Source organism: Venturia canescens, chromosome 1 (genome assembly GCF_019457755.1).
Source record: "Venturia canescens isolate UGA chromosome 1, ASM1945775v1, whole genome shotgun sequence".
NCBI classification, from domain to species: Eukaryota; Metazoa; Arthropoda; class Insecta; order Hymenoptera; family Ichneumonidae; genus Venturia; species Venturia canescens.
The window spans coordinates 22,472,164-22,491,195 of NC_057421.1; the positions used below are offsets into that span (position 1 = coordinate 22,472,164).

The window sequence follows — 19,032 nt, forward strand, 5'->3', positions numbered from 1 at the left end:
TTTCGCTTTGTCCTCGAAAGAATGTCAGAACCGAACAGAATTATTTCATTTCAATTTTTATTTTTTTTTTCTTTCTTCCATTGCGAGTCTTTACGCTCAGGGAGAAATACAATATACACGTAAAATCTCCCATTTGCTAATGTCCCGTCAGCTAATATAAAGTTCTCGTTTTTTATCATCTCATTTAATTAATATTCTATTTTTGTTTCTAAACAATGATAAAACAGATCGCACGCATCACATATAATTTCGGGCATAACCGTTTCGTGTTCTGTAATTTTTTCTTGATTTTTTTTTTGTTTTTTTTTTGTTTTTTTACATTCGTCGTCACCGTACGGTCTACCACACGTTGTAACTGCAAACGCAATCTGATAGACTAGTAAACGAATTTTATTATAAATCACTAGTGAAAATTTCGATCGATGAACTCGTGTCACAGACCGATTCTCAATTAATATGTGATACAAATCTGGTATCGATGCTTATATTTTTTTGTTTTTGTTTTTGTTTTTTTTTTTCAATTAGTTTCACGAAAAGTAAGCGGTAGACAATGATACGAGCCCCTTGAATCGAATATCCCTATGTTTACATTAGTCTTTCTCGTATGCTTCAAATTCAAAGTCTCGGATCGTACCTCATCGTTTATAAACACTAGCAGACGTATTTTAATATCTTAATCTTTATAGTTTTATTTAAAATAACCATCGCAAGAGCATGGTGGTTCGATCGACAATTGCACTACGGATATTTTGGTGGTTTTTTTTTCTTGTATACATAATTACTCTTATAGCTGTGGAAACAAATGGACAGAGGACGTAGAAACGCAAAAAACTACTCGGAGTTAAGAGTACTGTACAAGGAGACGGGGAGCGAAGGGGGGATACTGAATCGAACGTTTCAGAAGAGTTCATGTCGATGCGAAGGAAATAATACAGATTAATGCGGTTGTGAAATGGGGGGGGGGGGGGGGGATGCGGAACATCGTGGTTGAATCCTGGTCGACGAAAGACGGAAAAATAGACACGAAAATGAATGATAACGATATTTATCGGGAGAAAAAAATAAATATTCTCGAATGTCCAGCTTCGATGAAGAACTTTCGATGCGCGTCGCAATGGGACACAGAAAAATGGGAGAAAAAAAAAGAATCCACTCCGTTAGAAACGATCTTGATAGGAATTCGACAATAATCTGAAGATCGCTAACGTTGTTTCAGCTAAAAGTATTTTTGACGACGAGTAGAAACATTGTTCCTCAACTACTGATCTCATTTTCAGTAAACTATGAAAATTTCTTTTTTTCCTATAAAAAAGCGACCATTCTTTCCTCTACGTACAACGCAATTCTTGACATGATAATATTATCGATAAAAATCAAATTGCATCCTATTGCGAATGCATGTGCTGTAATTTCGAGGACGGTTTTTTATTGTAATATTGAGTCAAAAGTATCATCGAACATGGAATCTTTTTGTTTGATTGATTTTATAATTAGTCTCTAAAGGTTGATCATTCACACGAAAATATTTGTATAAATGAAAGTATTCGGGTGTCCGTAAAAATGAACGGAAACAAATAAATAGAACGTAAAATATCGATTCCCGTATAGCACATTGGCTGGTACCTCGAAATCACTTCACGCCACGCAATATACTCGAAAAATAACGAAAAAAGAAAACATAGAATTCACGTTCTGCATAGACATTCATAACTAAGAAAATCGATTTTCAATAAATATATATATGTATATGTGTATGTATATGTGCATACATATTTGTATTCATAATGATAAGTGTATATACTTATATGTATATATACACATATATGTATATAAGACGCCGGTTCATATAGATATGATCTATGCAAAGTTTACAATTATTTACAGCAATAAAAGGATCATCACTCAATGCTCTTTCGGTTCAGTCAAACTTTTTCGTGTGTTTTACCTTCCTCTGGGCATCAGACTGATCTTCGATTCCGTAAAGATGATATCGGTGCTTCATTTCAGTCGCCATGGACTTTGTCATTCAATTTAAAGCGGAGAACAAACAAATAGGATCAAAAAAGAGAAAAAAAATAACAATTAGTGATGTCGCTTGAACGAAAATTCAATAATGAAATAAAGTAAAATAATAATAAAAATATAACGCGTGAGCTACGACGGTACACGCGATGAAAGAAGCTCCAAGAGACGTAGGCAATTGAAATTTCTGGTACTCTACATCTCTCTCCTCTCTCTCTCTCTCTCTCTTTCTCTCTTCTTGTTTTTTCCATCTCTTATCTGTCTTTTAACTTGACTCTAAACTCACCAAACGCGAGCGCACTCTCTTCGGCAAATCTTCGTGTAGACTATATATTTGATCGCGATTTACGCTCAACTGAGAACCATCCTCGAAGATCACCTATTTATTCAATACATTCGATTAATAATATCCATTGGATGAAATGATTATAAGAATAGTAAGTTAAATGGTAGTAACGTGGAACATGTTTCAACGAAGAAAATATTTTCTGTCTACTTACGTTGTACATTACTCTATGATTTTGACCCTCGAAAACACCTTCGTAAATTTGTCCGTCGGTCCAATTAACAGTGACAGCTGCACCGATCCCCGGAGGATTGCCAACGTCATAATTCTATTGAAAAAACGAATGGAAAGACACCGATGAATCTTGGGCTATACGAAGTGCTACAATCTTTTATGTAACATTGAATACACGCATTAAATAGTTAATTCACCGTTATATCCGTTGGGTAGAGATCGTCGCTAAAACTGTTGTCTTTGAATGCGACCATGTAAAATAAGGTGTCGCGAATGGAGTCGACTCTAGCCTTGTAATAACGTTTATTGCGATGTTTTGCCCACACCATTTCACCCTGGCGAATCTTCGGAATCTTTTCCTTCCCGTTACCGTGTCCGTGGCAAGTTATCTATAATGAGTTTGTCATCAGTGTCTTAAAACTGTTGTACGGTAACGTGCGACATTAATATTTGTGTTTGAAATAATTTTTTTAGTCTAATACATTTTCAGCCTTCGTGGAAAAAAGATCAGCTACCAACACATATGGAAGTAGAAAAATTGTCAATTTCACTTTCATTTAAAATATATTGAAAACGAAAAGGTTATGAAAATGCTCAATTTTCTATTACCAGCATAACATTCTGGTCATTTGTGACAGTAAATTTATCCAACATATTGCCTAGACATTTTTTTCCAAGTTTATACCTGTAGTTCCTTAGAATTGTAAGCAGGTATAACGAACGTCGCGCCGGCAACTAGACCGCAATAGGGATGGAAAAGAGCATCGCAATGGTGACAACTGAGACATGCACCAGTGAATTGGCCGCAACAGCAGCACTGTTGCTTGAGTATATCCGGTTTGATCGTCAATACATTTATAGGATCTTTGTTTATTGGATCTTTAAATGTGACGCCGGGTATTAAAAGGGCGCAAAGCATGTGAGCCCATTGACTGTCGCTGGTTCGCTTCAGTGCACCACCTCGCATTGGACATAAACAGCATGACTGAAAAAAAAATGTTCACATTAGCTCTTCAGCAAGTCGTACGCTTACACTTTCAACGTCAGTCGAGCGATGAGATATCTCCTCACATGTGTATTATGTCAATCTTCATTTGAAAATAATTTTGTCATAATAAACGTGAAGTTTGAATAGATTATTCCTTAAACACAATATAAACGATAAAAATTGATGCTAAAAAAGGCGATGAAATTGGAGATTTTTTGAAAACTCTTTCAATTTGGATAATTCAAGGAATTAGCGTTTCAAGAGAGAGAGAGAGAGAACGAGAGAAATCACAAAACGCAGACAACGAACGATTGAAAAGCGACAAGAAATTAGACAACAATTGAATCATCTTCGATCGTATTAATTTGCGCGTATTCGTCACTCGGCGTTTACTACCGATTGTAACATATTCGTCTGAAGGTAATAACTTACGACGTGATTCATTCCGGCTTTACATTTGTCACAGGCCCAATTCGGCAGATCGCTGGGTAGTACTGTTATACCGTAACAAGATGCGTGGACGGTTACATGACAATTACGGCAGCTCAGAAGTTTATCATTTTCTGGCTCGACGCCCTGTTCTTTGGAGTTTGCAGCAAATAGTGTTGACGATACCTGTAGATACGAAATAAATTTGAGAGATAATAAGTTTTTGGAGGGCAGACAAAACGAAAGAAATTTTTCCTAACGAATCTTGCAAATGAAATCGGAGATAAGTCTTTGATGAATTCTCAGGCTAATTTTCGTACAAATCACAAAAATTACAAAACATTGTGATTCAAACACAGTGAAAAGTTTTTCATAATGAACTATCAGAAAAACCACGATTGCTTTTTGACGAAAAAAAAAAATCTTCCACCGTGAACCTCCCATTAATTTAGAACACAATGCTTTGATGAATCGTCAGATAAAACATAAATGATCTTACCCATATCGGTGAACTTTCAGGTAAAACGGTGGGTTTGCAGTATTTCCAATCAGGTGGCATTTGCCGGCTGCCACCACTACTCGAGGTAAATGCAGCACACACAGCGCAATGCGATACCTGTGCACTCCAGTAATCATTGAAGGCTTGCAAAAGATCGAGTTCCGAATTGCTAGGGAACAGCATTTCGGATATGTGTCCTGGTATCGGTGAGTAATTGTTAGCATTTGGTGTTTTTACAATTTCGTGATTATAGCTCTTATGGTGGTGAATGATAGGTGATATTTGTTCGACAGTGAGAACCGGTGGTTGCGATTCCGTGGTATGTGGCTCGGTAGTAGATAATTTTTTATCTTTTTCCTTAATTTTCCTTTTGTTTACGCTCGTTTTCTTTGCTTTCGATACTGGCAATTTAACGACACCACTCGAGGATACAATATGTTGCGTTTGTGTTTTCAATCCATAATTTTCACCTGCAAAACTATAATTCCCGGAGCTTGGAGGTTTCGGGATAAATTTGGGCTCCGGCGTCGTTATTTCAACGTGGATAATACTTGGCTCGTTTTTTTGCTCGCTATTGTTAATGCTGTGACTCGGTTTAGCGTAATTGCCGCTAGTGTATTTATCTGCTCGCTGCTCCTGATTCAAAATCGTTTTACCCATAGCAGCGCAACTCGACATGCTTATCGTCACGCGATTGTCAACCTGCGTAGCGATCGAACACATCTGTGACTTTCCCTCTGGACGTCCATTTACGTTCGAATTTCTCAATAAATTCTCGCTTACAGTGGGCTTAATGAACTTTACAGGCATTATGCTCTTGCGCGGTGCTCTACTCGCTGTTTCGGATGTTTGTTTCAGATAAAACGCAACAGTTTTTGGTTCCGGTGTTTTTGCAGGAGTAAGTATGGAAGCTGAAACTAAAGCGTCACTGTTGCTTCTGCTATCGACGTTGCCGATTCCTCCTGAAGCTGTGAGCTGTAACGCACTCGATTCTGAAGTACCTTTCGTTTCGATGAGGTAAGATCTTGAGGCGAGATGAAGCTTGTTGGATTTCAAAAATACGAGAGGCCCTTGTCCAGCAGATATTTGACCAGTTGTCGTTTGACCAGTTAGGCAGATACTTGTGGCCGGCTGACTACCATCGCCGGCAGTTTTTTCGTTGAAACTATGCGCCTGATTGTGCCAATTTTTATGGATCGTAGGATCATTCGAATGATCGACATTCTTAGTTTCCCAGGATTTTTTATCGAGTCCGAATCCAAAAGTTTGATTGATCGGAGATACGGTTGTCGCGGAGTTGGGAAATGAGGATTTTTGCATTCGCATTTTATCGACAAGTTGCATGTGATTACTAGTTCTCATAGGATTTCCCGGAGTTTCAATGGACTCGCGCCATTCCGAGCGATCAGAAATTCCTCCTTGGAAAGATGAATTTACGATGTCGTTGTTGCGTGGAAATATCGGCGATGGCATAAACACGCTGGGTCGGTTGGAACAAAACCTCGCGTCTTGCAACGTTGCAACGCGCGATTGTTCGCGAAGTCCCATTAAACCATCGACAGCGCTGCAAACGTCTTTGTCTGTGGTTATGGAGCTCTCCAAAGATCTCATTGGGTCGGGTGGTGGAGTTTTACGCTGATAGGGTGCGTAATGCTTCTCTAAAACACTGAGACGCGATGCTTTTATTATATCCTTGCGTGCATAAACCCCGGAGTTACCAAGAAGAGTCATTCCAATCGGTTTGTGTATTATGCGTGATGACGGATTTGTATCAACCGATGAATTGTTTTTGATATTTATTGAGGTCCCAAGCTTGGAACATTGAACCGCAGCTTCACTCGTATGTTCTTGCTTCACAAACAACGCAGAAGATTCTTGTTTCATAGATAGCATTAAATTCTTTTGTTCAAGGTAATTATCGAGCGGGGGTGGAGACGGTGACATCGGTATGTCCAATTGAATGTTGTCGTCTTCGTCATCGTCGTCAAATTCATTTTTTATCTCAATTTTATCCTGTATCAACGGCGGATTGGGTTTTATCGTATTCGTCATGATACTCATTTTTGCAGGAAATTTTTGAGACGACAAACTCGGCATAGCCATGAGTTGTCTCTGTCCATTGGCATCAGAAATGTCCAAGGTCTCGGTAGGAGTGAAAATCGGTACTTGGGGCACGTTCTTATTGCGTTTGTTTTTGTAAACGTGTTTCTGCTTGTGTTTTTTGTGTTCCACATTTTTCGTACTCCTTTTCTTACGTTTAGAGGTTTTGTCGGCAACTTCGGAAGTACCTGAAGTCGATGCAACGTCTTGCTGAGACTTTATTGGTTCGTCGAGATTTTCCGTAGTCGTTGAGCTCAAAAGCTCTGGTTGATGTACTTTCAGATCAGGTATGAGGAGACACGGTATAGAATCGCCAATGATATCGCGATATTCGGTTTTAATATTCGGCGTCGTCGATGCACTCGATGGTTCCTCACTGGCCAATGCTTTAGCCGATAATTTCTTAGCTTTCATTTCCTTACGATCTTTTTCAGCTGTGCCCGGTGGTTTCTTTTTTCTCTTCCGTCCTTTTTTACGGAAATTCTTCTCTGAATATAAAACTGCCTCGGTAGCATCCAATTCTCCAGCTTTCAACCAAATGTCCTCTAAAACTTCTAACTGTTGTTCATCCGGTTGATCCTCACTCTCCTCAAGCTCCAAATCTTGCAAAACTTTCTTCACATCGGCTGGGATGTCTGGACGATTCGCCAACTCGGCCATATTCACGTCTGAATTCGTGTTGGTTAGATTTTTTTTACGATGAATCGTGTGCCTCTTATTTTTCGGTGCACTTAAATAACTTTGTGGCAGTTCACCACTACTGTTATTGGCGCATAAGAGATCCATTTGAGACGGTAACGGAGCTGCTGTTTGCCTTGGGTCTTCCGGATGTTGACCAACATCTTCGCCCCGCAGCCATAAATCGTACCTTCAAACATTCCACGATCATCAATGCATAACCAAATAATTAATCAAAATGAATAATTTAAAACCACATTTTTCAATGTTCATTCACATCAGAAGTGATTGAAATCAATTGACAGGCTATAGAATAAATAAATTGATAGAATGCTGATTACCTTTCAGGCTGAAATCTCTTGACGAATGTGTCCATCGATATTTTGACCATATCTTTGCTGCATGTGCATTGAGTCGCGCGTTTGCCATACTCTACCCAACGCGGAGCAGCAAAATTGGTAGATTCCGCGCAATTGAAGCCATGATTAAAGCCCGCGTGATAACCGTAAGGAAAAGTGATCATTATTTCGCCTGCTTCTTGGGTAATCTGGAAGATAAATTGGATTTGAATGACATTTTTCTTAGACCGTATTTGGGCTATTTTGGAAATCATTGGATAATGCAAAATCAAAAAGAAAGTTGTCAAGTTTCACATTTCAAGTTTGTGAAATTTGAATATCTGCAATTGTTCATTATTCAATTAAATTCAGCATCATCGGTTACAATGTGATTTCTATGAACTATTCCAAATTCAACAAGAGTTACGGAGAAATACATTTACATGCTGAAGTCTTCGAACAGTACACACAAAGATCTTATAGACTCAGTGTGAACAATAATTACCTTATTGCAAGGGATTGAGTATTGTCTCAGTATCTGAGGCGATATGAGAGACATTTTGTGTCGTAGAAAAGCAGGACAGCTTTGATAGCTACATGGAAAGAAACCACTGGCAAGTCTCTCAAGACGTCTTCCATGTTCAGGTGGAATAGCATACCAAGTTTTTGGAGCACCAAAGTGCAAATAATTAATCGAGTAAAGATCCATATCCTCTGTGTGCCAGGCGAACGTAGTTTTCCACATTCCAAAATATAGATAAGCAGTGTTGACACCATCGATCGATATGCCATAATCTTTATTGACGTAATCAAGAATAGTGCCTAGATGATTGATATTCCATTCTGTGACTTCAGGATCTGTGAGCGAACCAGAAACATCAGCTCCATAGATTGGCGCAACATAAGTTATGTTCTTCCAATATTTCCTCTCCAAATCCTCATAATCAAAATGACGAGGTGTGTTATAACGGTCGGAGAATGCCAGTTTTTTGTACTCCTTAATCGTCATTGCTTTTTTTTGGATATTTATCTGCTGATAAAGGCCTTGTTTGCCTGTCACAACTTGACATATCGGCGCCGGAATTGTCAGATCCATTTCATCAATGTTATAACCCCCTTTACGAGGTACCCACTCCGGCGGTGGTATCACTTTTGCTAGACCAGCTTTGTGTGCTCCTTGACTCTCCATGTATTCAACATATTTTGAAAAATTTTTAAACTCTTCGTACGTTGGTCTGAAGACCTGAATACGCGGTGTACGCCCAGAACTGTTGCTCACCATTTTTCTTTAATATCGTATCTGAAAAATAAATTCCCTGCTTTATAGAACTGTAACTTGTATTAATATCTTAAATTAATCATTGTTAGCGTTTGAATGTTTATAAAAAAAATCAAATAGTGAAATTGATGAGATGAGAGTCGATAAACTATCGTTCAATTGTTTATGAGATGAAATAACTATTTTTGTTCACAGTATACACAGTATAAAACCACTGATAATCTATTTGCCAGTGACAAAATCTCACATTTGTGTGCTGCCTGCATCAAGTACAATAAAAAATGGTCCATTTCATTTTCGCAGAGGCGTTCATTCAAACGACCAATCTTTGTATAAAAGATGAAAAGTTAAATATTATTTTTACTTTTACTGAATTTTACTGCTATTGACTTTGAAAGAAACCTGCAAACTATGTTCATAACTTTTTTTTACCATGCCAGCATCGAAATATTTTGTGTTGTGAGTATTGTCAAATGAGAAAGAGAGAGACAGGAAAAGAAATAGAGCAAAGAGGGGGACTCATTATTTTCATAACTTCGCCGCCACTATCGTTAGCCCCAATACAAAAAATACGAAGTAATCAACAAGAAAACGATTGAATTTGATTAATGAGAACTGGATATCAGTGAACAACGTAAAATATTCTCGTATTGCACCAGTGTTGACAAAAAGGTACAATAATAAAGATGAAAAAGGGCGAGAGGCAAATAGACGCGCATGTTTTTAGAACGAGCTGTGCGCGCGGATTCGTGCATAAACAAAATGGATGATACTTATTGACAGGGATGTAAGCTTGATCAAAATAAAGCATTAATTCTTCAGCGAATCTCTTTCAACAACTTCGAAGGATGTCGTAATTGTTGTTATGGATCATGTCACGGAAGATAGAAACAGAATAAGACGTCGGAAAAAGACCAAGAAAATAATTGGAAATAATAAACTTCTCCGCACGAGATCAATGAATAAGTTTGTTTTTTTTTTCTCGAAAACGCATCTACGATGATCACACTATTTGCACAGAATCTCTATGATGCTACGGATACCACACTGTGTGGCCAACCCCCAACCCCGCACATCTCATGCAAAGGGTATAAGGTATAAATCTTATACTGTAATTCATTACAACAAGCAACTTGTTTATGGGTACTCACATATATACGTTAATTTGAAAAAGATCACAACAAACAATCACGAATCAACGATCACGTGGATCACAATTGAGTATTTATTTATTTCATTGAAATTCTGTCAAGAACCGAGAAAGGACGAGACTCAACACACCGTAGCACATACATGTAACACATGCGCACACATACGATAAACACAGAAGAAAAATATGCGACCACCGAAGATGCCCTAGCGATATTCGTGAGCGTGATCCCCTCTTTCGCCACTGAGGACTACGATCCCGGCACGTACACACATTTGTGCGCATGCGCATTCGAAGGAATTAATTTTTCGAAGACAAATCTCGCTTCACACTTCATAGTCTCGTAGATGAAAATCAGAAAATTACAACGTCTTTTCGGTCGTACATTACATTTCCTACGAAACTTGAGTTTCAGAACTCGAAATATTTTAATTTTTCACAAAATACGTTTTTTCGTATCATGAGAAAATAATAATAATTTATTATATTTCTTACGACATTCAACAATGTCGTCGTTTCCGCAACGCTGAGCTCTTATTGGACGAACTCGCGTCAACCAATCAAGTCAATAATTTTCGTGACTTACAATAAAGGTATTTCATAGTAAAATAATGAGACAATAAAAATGGAACGAAGTCATGAAAAATGAATAGGCATTGATATTTTTTTTTCTATCGAATACTCGTTTTGTCAATAAATTCGTTAAATCTCAGAGGCAAATTGATCTTCCTAAGGCCCGATATAAAAAATCGCTCCTGAATTCATATTTTTCAAATAGCATGCCGTAACAACAATGAGCTGATTTTTTAAAATTCCATTGTGAATATACCTTAATCGTGATAATAAAATACCGAAAAACAACAAAGATCGTTACGCGGTTTGATGTGAACGACGACTTATAAAACCGATGCGTTTGCAGCGCCAGGCGTATCTTCGTGAGTTTCGAGCTTCAACAAAACTACAACAAATAACAATATGCCTTCGAGGATCGTGGGATATGACAAAGAGCGGGATTTCTGTTGAGTATCGGGGATGTGAAATAGCTAATTCGGAAATATCGTAACGATCGTGTGTTGTTTATGAAAATTAAAAAGAATTTCTATAGATCAGCAATAAGAGAGTAAAAAAGCATCGAATACATTGATCTTTCGTCTTTCGTGACTGCATTTTTAGACTGAATTAATTAACGATATTTTAAGGGAAAACAAAAAAAAACAATCATGTCCGACGAGAAAAAGGTACGCGTTTTATAACCTCAAATTCGGCGAATTTTCCAACACTGTCACGTTTTTTATGTATATAGTAATAATTACGGTTTTCACGAAGTTAATATTTATAACTATTTACGCAGGAAGCGAAATCTGAGTCGGAACACATAAATCTGAAAGTTTTGGGCCAAGATAGTGCGGTTGTACAGTTCAAAATAAAGAAACATACTCCCCTTCGCAAATTGATGAACGCATACTGCGATCGTGAGGCAAGTTTTTTCTATTATTTCTTTCGTATTCATTTGAAAGAAAAAATTATTTTTATTTTCTTACAGAATCGATACGTTATGCAATAATGTCCATTTTTCATCCATAATACCATTGTTAATATTCCTTATAACATTTCTTACTCAAATCAAAATATATTCATGGAATTAAAATATATCAGGGTTTGGCGATAGCTGCTGTGAGATTCAGATTTGATGGCCAACCAATCAACGAGCTAGACACTCCGACAACTCTGGAAATGGAAGAGGGCGATACTATAGAAGTATATCAACAGCAGACTGGAGGATCGTGATGCAGAAACGTTTTTGCAACGTCTACGCTATATTTTAATAAAATCCAATTTTCATTGTTTAGTTATTTTCACTCTCTCTTTCTCTCTCTTTCTTTCTTTTTTCCTTTCGTTCCATTCAATATCTCTAGAACGAATTTTGTTTAAAGACATTTTTTCTCTTTTTCTATTGTATGAAATAAGAGTATGTGGAACGTACACAAAAAGTAGAATGTAGCTATTCTAAATATTCTCTAAATTATGAAACAAAAAAAAACTATCCGCACACGTTCATTGTAACATACTATAGAATTCAACAAATTTGAAAGAAAAAAATGTAAGGAAAAAAACACATAACGTACGATAAAAGTGTTATTATTTTTTAGATTTTCTATTAGCCAGCTTTGAATTGGGAATTTTCAATTTGTATTGCATAAGCCGTTCTCTCGACTTCTTGCATTTTTGGATGGTTTTCACCAAATGCTATTTTTATGACTTCTGACGCTTTTTTCATCTGGTTGTAAGCTTCTTCAGACTTTCCACAGTTGAGTAACACCATTGCCAGTGTTAAATGTTCCTTTCCTGTCAGCGGATGTGAATCTCCGTAGTAATATCTTAATAACAAAGAAGAAGAGAAAACGCAATATGTAGTCAATGTTTACGAAATTCCCATAAATCATACATTTTTCAAGCAACACATTTCAGATAAGTTAACAGCATTACTAACGATAAGGCAGCTCGAAATTGATATATTTTCTACGAGGGGATAGAAATAATAAAAATTAATGATTAATAAAAGTACATTAAATTATTACAATGCACTTGTCATCAAATTAATAATTTGTCCGTAATCGATTAAGAATAAAATATATCCTTAATTCATTTACGAGAAATTATGGATCATAAACGCTATTTTATAATCATTTAGGATCAACTGAGCGTTTCTATTTGACGCTTAGCGGTACAAGAAATCAATTTCGGGCGGCCATCTATGCGTATCGAAGTTTTTTTTACTGTGAAAGACTAAATAGTTTTTCAGTATTACAAACGTTTAAACTTACTGGTATTGTTGTAACACCTTTTTCGAATAGATCTCAGATTCTTCCCAGAGTTCTAATTCGGTTGCGGCTGTTGCGGCTCTTTCTAGCATGTGAACATGGAGCATGTTATGAAAGTGAAGAATGCCCTCTTGTTCTTTCAGACCCATCCTGGAGATTTCCAATTCTAGAATGTTGAAAAAAAACGTAATAAGAACTCATGAGTTTACGTCTGAAAAGAATGTATAATTAATTTCTTTATCAATAGTATGCTCATTGAAAAGTATTTATGACTTGAAAATATATAATAACAGTTTATCTAATCTATTGACTTAACATATGAAAAAGTTGTCATAAAATTCAACGCTGTTTGCACCTGACTTCAAGCGATATGTTTGATGCAAAGAATGAATTATTCAACCGATTCGTGGTTCAAATGTTACTCGATAATCGGATGTTTCTCATACTTGCAGCATGATCCATGTCCTTAGCCAGTTTTTCGAGTTTACGACGAGACTGCGATTTCACTAATTCGAAATCTTCTTGAAAATTGGGAGGAAAGAGTTCGTTGCATTTCGTACATTTGAAATCTTTGGGAAAGCATGGATTCGTACACTTTTTGTTAGGACATGAAGCAGCAGACGCCGCTGGCTCAGGATTACTACATCTCTCGCAGTTGCACCAAAAAAAATAAGAGTCTTGGAGTTCCTCGCGTCTTTCGTCTACCAGCTTCAGTACGTCGATGTATGGAACTGACACCTGCAGATATACGAATTAGACGGATATTTCGACGATAATGTGTGTATCATTGTAATGATTCATTTTCCGTTAACGAAGTTCAATAATTATACTCGGACAACAAACACACGGTTCAATAAAGCCTTTTCGGAAAATTTCAGATAAATAAATTCCAGTAACTAGTAGTTTTTTTTACGATGCCAGCCTTTGTCATTATTGGAAACACGAATATCCTAAAATTAAGGACTTGAGAAATTCAGCTTTCCATTGAGTTCATACCTTACTCCAATCGAAGTCTGGTATGTCACGTACAACACGTATATACAATTTTGTACCATCAAAAATGGTCGAAGTGTTTGGTCTGCAACTATGATCGATAATCGATGGGCCAAGATAAATTCCGACCCCTATGCTTCTCAACTGATTATTGAGAACGTGAAAAGAATTAATAGTCATGCGACCAAATATTTCGAGTACTTCTACTGGTGAGGGTAGAACAACATTGGGAATGAATTGCTGAAGAACAGTGTACACAGTTGTAAAACGATCCATTTTTTCCATGTCTGCCATTATTTTATTACTATCTGTAACATGAAAATACACACAAAAAAATTTTCAAATCTATTGATATATCGTGAAATTGAATCAATACATATATACACCGGAATTCTTCGAAATGTTTGTTTTCAATTTGAAAACAATATAAATTTTTTTAACCTCATTTCATAAAATTTATAATTTTAGAAGAGTGGAAGAATGTTTATTAAATAAAATATTTGAACAATTTTTCTTCCGTTGATTATACCTACTCTACATTTAATGGTCTGATAAACACATTCAGCACACTTACGTGACATCAAATCGTCAAATGTTCTATATTCGCTTCCAGAATAATAGCCTTTTTCTTGAGCTCCACCATTTTTGAGTTTCATTATTATTCGAGTCAACATTCTTACCATTGCCGGTACTTCCAGAGGTTGAACTCTTTTCATATTTGGACATTCTACTTTGTGTAAATGCCAAGCAAGCTTCTGACAATTCCTACTGCAGTAATGAACATATTGGCAACCGGAACATCTGAAGACTTTGCACCTGTGGGAACCCAAGTGAACAGGTTTATTAAATTCTTAATAAGCAATGATTTATATTTAAATTTAATAATTCTTTTGGTTCGAATATCTATAATTTCCCTCCATTTATAGAGATATTGGCAAATACTTTCCTCTATTTTTCACTTAACTTCATACAAAATAGTGTTCCAATATATATTAGAAACTTATAGAAAAAAAAACATTAATATGGTTATTTTCCAAATTTATCGACTTTGCAAAAAAATTGAAATCTAAAAATATGCCCAACAAGACTTTAAGAGAAGAATCTGTCTAAAAAGCACACAATTAAACTTACTTTTTGAAACAATGGTCACATCGTTTCTGACGAACTGAAGAATTGAGCACAGCCACAAAGGGTTCAGCTTCGATGATAGTTGTTCCCTTTTTCACGAAACTTCCTTTTTCAGGAAATTTCTTTATTTCGTTGCAAATCTTTGCCATATTCACTATTTAAAAATATTTTTACCTGTAAATAAAAATAAAACAAATGATGCTAAAACATGGTGTTTCGAGAAATTGCGAAAAATTTCGTATTGATTCATAATCAAAAATCAAAAATCTCCTCGGACCTAAAATGGTCAATCAAACGAGAATAAAAATATACTTTGAAGTCTTATAGGCTATGCCGACCAGGCCTGAGTCTAATTGCCCGCCGGCCCGCCAGTCAACCAAGGCAAAATTAGCCGGCAACCGCAAAGGTGAAACAATATGGGTCGCTTGGCTACCGGGTAATATATTTTATTTCAGGCCCACGTTGTACCATTTCATGCCATGTAAGAAAAAGAAAGGAGAGAGATGAAGAAGAAGCATTTTGAAGGAGAGGAATTTAACTGGTTGAGGTCAAAACATTGTTTTTATCTATTCTCGTTTACACACTTCACATGCAAGAGTCTGCGCATTGCTGATTGTTCCACGTTCCACGGCGCAAAAATAGCAGCTACCGCATCGAAGCTCATTAGATTCAAGGAACAATACACATAATTAATGAGACGATTTTCACCAATTTATCGTACTCAATCGTACTCTATATCAGACAGTTATTTATCGAGATCAGCTAATAATTACTTCAAAAAAATCGAACACTTTTGTCATCAACGTTTTTGAGTTTTCGAATTTACATCTCTCTCTCTCTCTCTCAAAACCTCTCAATTTGAATCACCATTCAACAATTTAGCTTTATGTCAACTCAGTACATCGTAATATCCCCGCTAACAATTTTGTTGATGAATACTTATTTGCACACAATTATATCAAGCTTGACTATCTGGATAAACTGTAGAAAAATGTATAGCATTCCATTCTGAGAGCGTGAGAAATATAACACAAACCGCAAATCAGAAAAAAATAAACATCAAACTACAGTGGTTCCACGTTGCTTGTATCTAAGATGTCAACAGTACTTTTACTTTTACTAGTCCTCTCATACCCCACTTCTCCGCTCTACGTAATCTTCTCTCTTTCTCATCTCGCTGTCTATGTTTCTTTCTCACTCTACTATTTTTTCGTCAGATACATTGAAAGAAGAGCGGATAAAAATCACACGCGCATCAAGAGCTCGAACAAGAAACATTGTAATAATGTCATGGTCAACAACGATGTAACTTCAATTGACAAAGTTGATGATTAGAAAAAAAGACAGTCGAGTACATCTCCAGTCAAACAGGTGCGCCGAAATAAAGGACCGTCAAAATTATACGTTCTGTTACACATAGATATATATAGAAAATATATATTTAAAATATATATATGAAGATTTATCAGTAGTGCAAAATTGTGTCGGATTTGCCAATTGATCAAACTTTGGCGTTAAATGAATTGTGGTTAAATGAATTGTTGAATTATGAAAAAAGTAACTTTTCCGTAGTACATTCGACAAAATTCGAATCGTTTGTTTCATCAATAAAGCCAATAAAACTTCAAACGCGAGTAATTTCCTTTTGTGGTTATCTCAACTGTATTTTTGTTTTGACATTTGGTTTCATAATCAATCGTTATTTTAGTATAAAAGCAGGTTGATGATAATAAGTTGGTGGTTGTTTTCATATTTTTCGACAAATTATTGGTTCCTAGCGGAAAATGGCAGAGGCAATTGTGACCGATCAGTTTTCTCTGCGATGGAACAATTTTTCAAACAATTTAATGAGCGGCTTCATGAGTCACCTCAGCGACAAAGATCTAGTTGACGTTACCTTAGCTGTGGATGGCCAACTATTACAAGCTCATAAATTAGTTCTCTCCATCTGCAGTCCATACTTCAAAGATATTTTTAAGGTGATTTTTTTTAATTTCAATTAATTTGAATAGTCTTGTAAACTATTTCTATATTTGGATGCAGAGATATTTCATTTGCTCTCTGACTCTGTCTGAAATCAGTGATGGAAATGCATAATATTATAGTTCTAATTTAAAATTCAACGTAACTGCTTGTGCATTTATCTTAGAATATTCCAAAAAATAGGAAAGATTATTTTCTGCATACTTTGAAGAACGAAGTCTTGTTTCATTTATTTGTTTTTATAAAAAACTAGAATATATCCTAGAAATAATATTGTTTATTTTTATCGTTTGTTTCAGTGTTTAATAATATTGTTTGTGTACAGTTTAAAAATTTTTTCATTAAACGTGTTTTTGAATAAACACAGAAACCTTCAATCTTGAATTTATTCAAAACTTTCTGATTAATTTTTTCCTCCCAGAGCAATCCCTGTCAACATCCGGTCATTATACTACAGGACATAGGGTATGCACACGTGGCAGCTTTACTCAGCTTCATGTACCAAGGAGAAGTAAACGTAAAGCAAGAGGAGCTCGCGACATTTCTTAAAGTAGCAGAAATTCTTCAGATCAAAGGTTTGACCGGAGACGGCACGGATAAAAAAAATTCCATTCCACAAGAGGACCTACTCTTTTCGAGTGAAACTCTTCAATCGCATTCCAATTCTGATTCAAAAGAGCACCAGAATTTAAAAAAACGTCTCATTGATCCCGAAGACAATTTGCTGAAGAAGAATCGAGAAACACGAAAGAACAGAGCTATTCGACATTCCACTAAAAAAATTAGGCTATCTGTGCCTGCTCTCAGAGACATGAACCTCATAACAGTGAGCGAGGACAATATTGAAACTGTTCAAGAAGCAGTACTCGGCTCAAAAGATGACAATAATGAAGCTAAGTCTTATAGTTGTGATGAAAATTCTGAAGGGTCTGTAAAAAACCACGATACATCCAGCGTGTTGGAAAAAAATACTGCGGATCTCACTACAGACCAGGTCACAAATGAGGAAAACGAGAATGAATTGATTATTGAAAATACAGCAGATGCGAAATGTTTAACGGAAGACATTTCCAGTGCAGGTAAAACGTCCACACGTACAATTATTTTTCGATACAATTTAATCGTATTTTGATTACAAATCCTTGTCCATTTATTTCCGAACTTATAAATTTTTACAAAAAACATTGTTTTATGAATATTAGTACATAGCTCAAGACGAAAACGTAACAGAAAGAAATGGGAATAATAATCGTTGATGATGTACAATTGAATGAAAAAACATTCATTTTTTCAACAGCAGTGGAACCTGTAACTTACCGACTATCGGCCCGTGGTCGTCCGCAACTTGTTCACGAAGGATATGTATACAATTTGACGTCACGTTCAGAAGTGTTGAACCGTTCGCATTACAGATGTGCTGAGCAACACCGCGGTTGCCGCGGCAAATGTGCGGTCATAGCAGAACGTTTCATGCCAACTGGGGTTTATGAGCATAATCATTTACCGGGCTATCAGTCGGAAAATGAGTACAGAAAAAAGAAGTCTCACGACTCTGACCAGAACTAGCTCTGGGTGTTTATTAAATACATTCCATTATTTATGAACAAAAAGTATTGAATAAAGACAAAAAAGCAATCTTGAATGTTCCAAACATTCCTTGCAGAACGTAACGGTGATACTTCGTTTACCATAAAGAGAATCTTAAAAAAAAATGATATATTATAGACAGATATATATTGAAGTTGAATGAATAAATGAAATTTTATTTTTAACACGGGATTCAAAGACTATTCCTATTGTATGTCCATTTGTATATGAAAAAAAAGTATAGTATATTTTGTGTCGGTACCTTCAAGAATCCACTTATATGAGCAAAAACTATGTCAATTTTATTGTGATATGAAAATGTATGGATACTTATAAATATTTATGAAAACATCGATAACTATTTTGGATGTGAATGAAAGAAATAAAATTATTTATTTTGTTGGATAAGGTTTTCTTTTCTCAATAATTAAAATTAACACAAATAATTTGGGTCTTTCACCAAAGTGATTTGTTAATGTCTTTAATAAAATCTTAATTATTCTGAGTATCAGCAAA

The 19,032-nt window shown here is 36.0% G+C and overlaps 4 protein-coding genes across 13 annotated transcripts; 2 read left to right on the forward strand and 2 right to left on the reverse strand.

Moving 5' to 3' along the window:
• Positions 1-39: 39 nt before the first annotated feature.
• On the reverse strand, positions 40-10,245 carry LOC122417009 (uncharacterized). Of its 3 annotated transcripts, none has more exons than XM_043430207.1 (10): positions 10,005-10,245; positions 8,080-8,874; positions 7,578-7,783; positions 4,459-7,426; positions 3,963-4,145; positions 3,228-3,527; positions 2,740-2,931; positions 2,523-2,636; positions 2,309-2,401; positions 40-2,017 (listed from the first exon to the last, which is right to left on the reverse strand). In XM_043430207.1, the coding sequence occupies exons 2-10, from the start codon at positions 8,854-8,856 to the stop codon at positions 1,919-1,921; spliced, it is 4,932 nt and encodes a 1,643-aa protein (XP_043286142.1). In that variant the 5' UTR covers positions 8,857-8,874; positions 10,005-10,245; the 3' UTR covers positions 40-1,918. The 3 variants fall into 3 exon arrangements, with proteins under 3 accessions (XP_043286142.1, XP_043286152.1, XP_043286162.1); XM_043430217.1 differs by lacking the exon at positions 10,005-10,245 and adding an exon at positions 9,286-9,422; XM_043430227.1 differs by lacking the exon at positions 10,005-10,245 and adding an exon at positions 9,101-9,176.
• Positions 10,246-10,913: 668 nt separating this feature from the next.
• Positions 10,914-12,136, forward strand: Sumo (Small ubiquitin like modifier). The gene is made up of 3 exons (XM_043430398.1): positions 10,914-11,241; positions 11,355-11,480; positions 11,660-12,136. Exons 1-3 carry the CDS (start codon positions 11,224-11,226, stop codon positions 11,789-11,791), a joined length of 276 nt encoding a protein of 91 aa, XP_043286333.1. The 5' UTR covers positions 10,914-11,223; the 3' UTR covers positions 11,792-12,136.
• Positions 11,509-16,210, reverse strand: Smyd3 (SET and MYND domain containing, class 3). Of its 6 annotated transcripts, none has more exons than XM_043430288.1 (8): positions 16,081-16,210; positions 14,950-15,120; positions 14,393-14,634; positions 13,822-14,126; positions 13,272-13,563; positions 12,829-12,991; positions 12,130-12,381; positions 11,509-11,731 (listed from the first exon to the last, which is right to left on the reverse strand). In XM_043430288.1, the coding sequence occupies exons 2-7, from the start codon at positions 15,093-15,095 to the stop codon at positions 12,162-12,164; spliced, it is 1,368 nt and encodes a 455-aa protein (XP_043286223.1). In that variant the 5' UTR covers positions 15,096-15,120; positions 16,081-16,210; the 3' UTR covers positions 11,509-11,731; positions 12,130-12,161. The 6 variants fall into 6 exon arrangements, with proteins under 6 accessions (XP_043286223.1, XP_043286213.1, XP_043286196.1 ...); XM_043430278.1 differs by lacking the exon at positions 16,081-16,210 and adding an exon at positions 15,983-16,079; XM_043430261.1 differs by lacking the exon at positions 16,081-16,210 and adding an exon at positions 15,814-15,950.
• On the forward strand, positions 16,178-18,921 carry LOC122417067 (uncharacterized). 3 transcript variants are annotated; one of them, XM_043430315.1, is made up of 4 exons: positions 16,178-16,317; positions 16,725-16,925; positions 17,351-18,008; positions 18,227-18,921. In XM_043430315.1, the coding sequence occupies exons 2-4, from the start codon at positions 16,731-16,733 to the stop codon at positions 18,493-18,495; spliced, it is 1,122 nt and encodes a 373-aa protein (XP_043286250.1). In that variant the 5' UTR covers positions 16,178-16,317; positions 16,725-16,730; the 3' UTR covers positions 18,496-18,921. The 3 variants fall into 3 exon arrangements, with proteins under 3 accessions (XP_043286250.1, XP_043286259.1, XP_043286268.1); XM_043430324.1 differs by lacking the exon at positions 16,178-16,317 and adding an exon at positions 16,332-16,580; XM_043430333.1 differs by lacking the exon at positions 16,178-16,317 and having other exon boundaries at positions 16,708-16,925.
• The last annotated feature ends 111 nt before the right edge of the window (positions 18,922-19,032 follow it).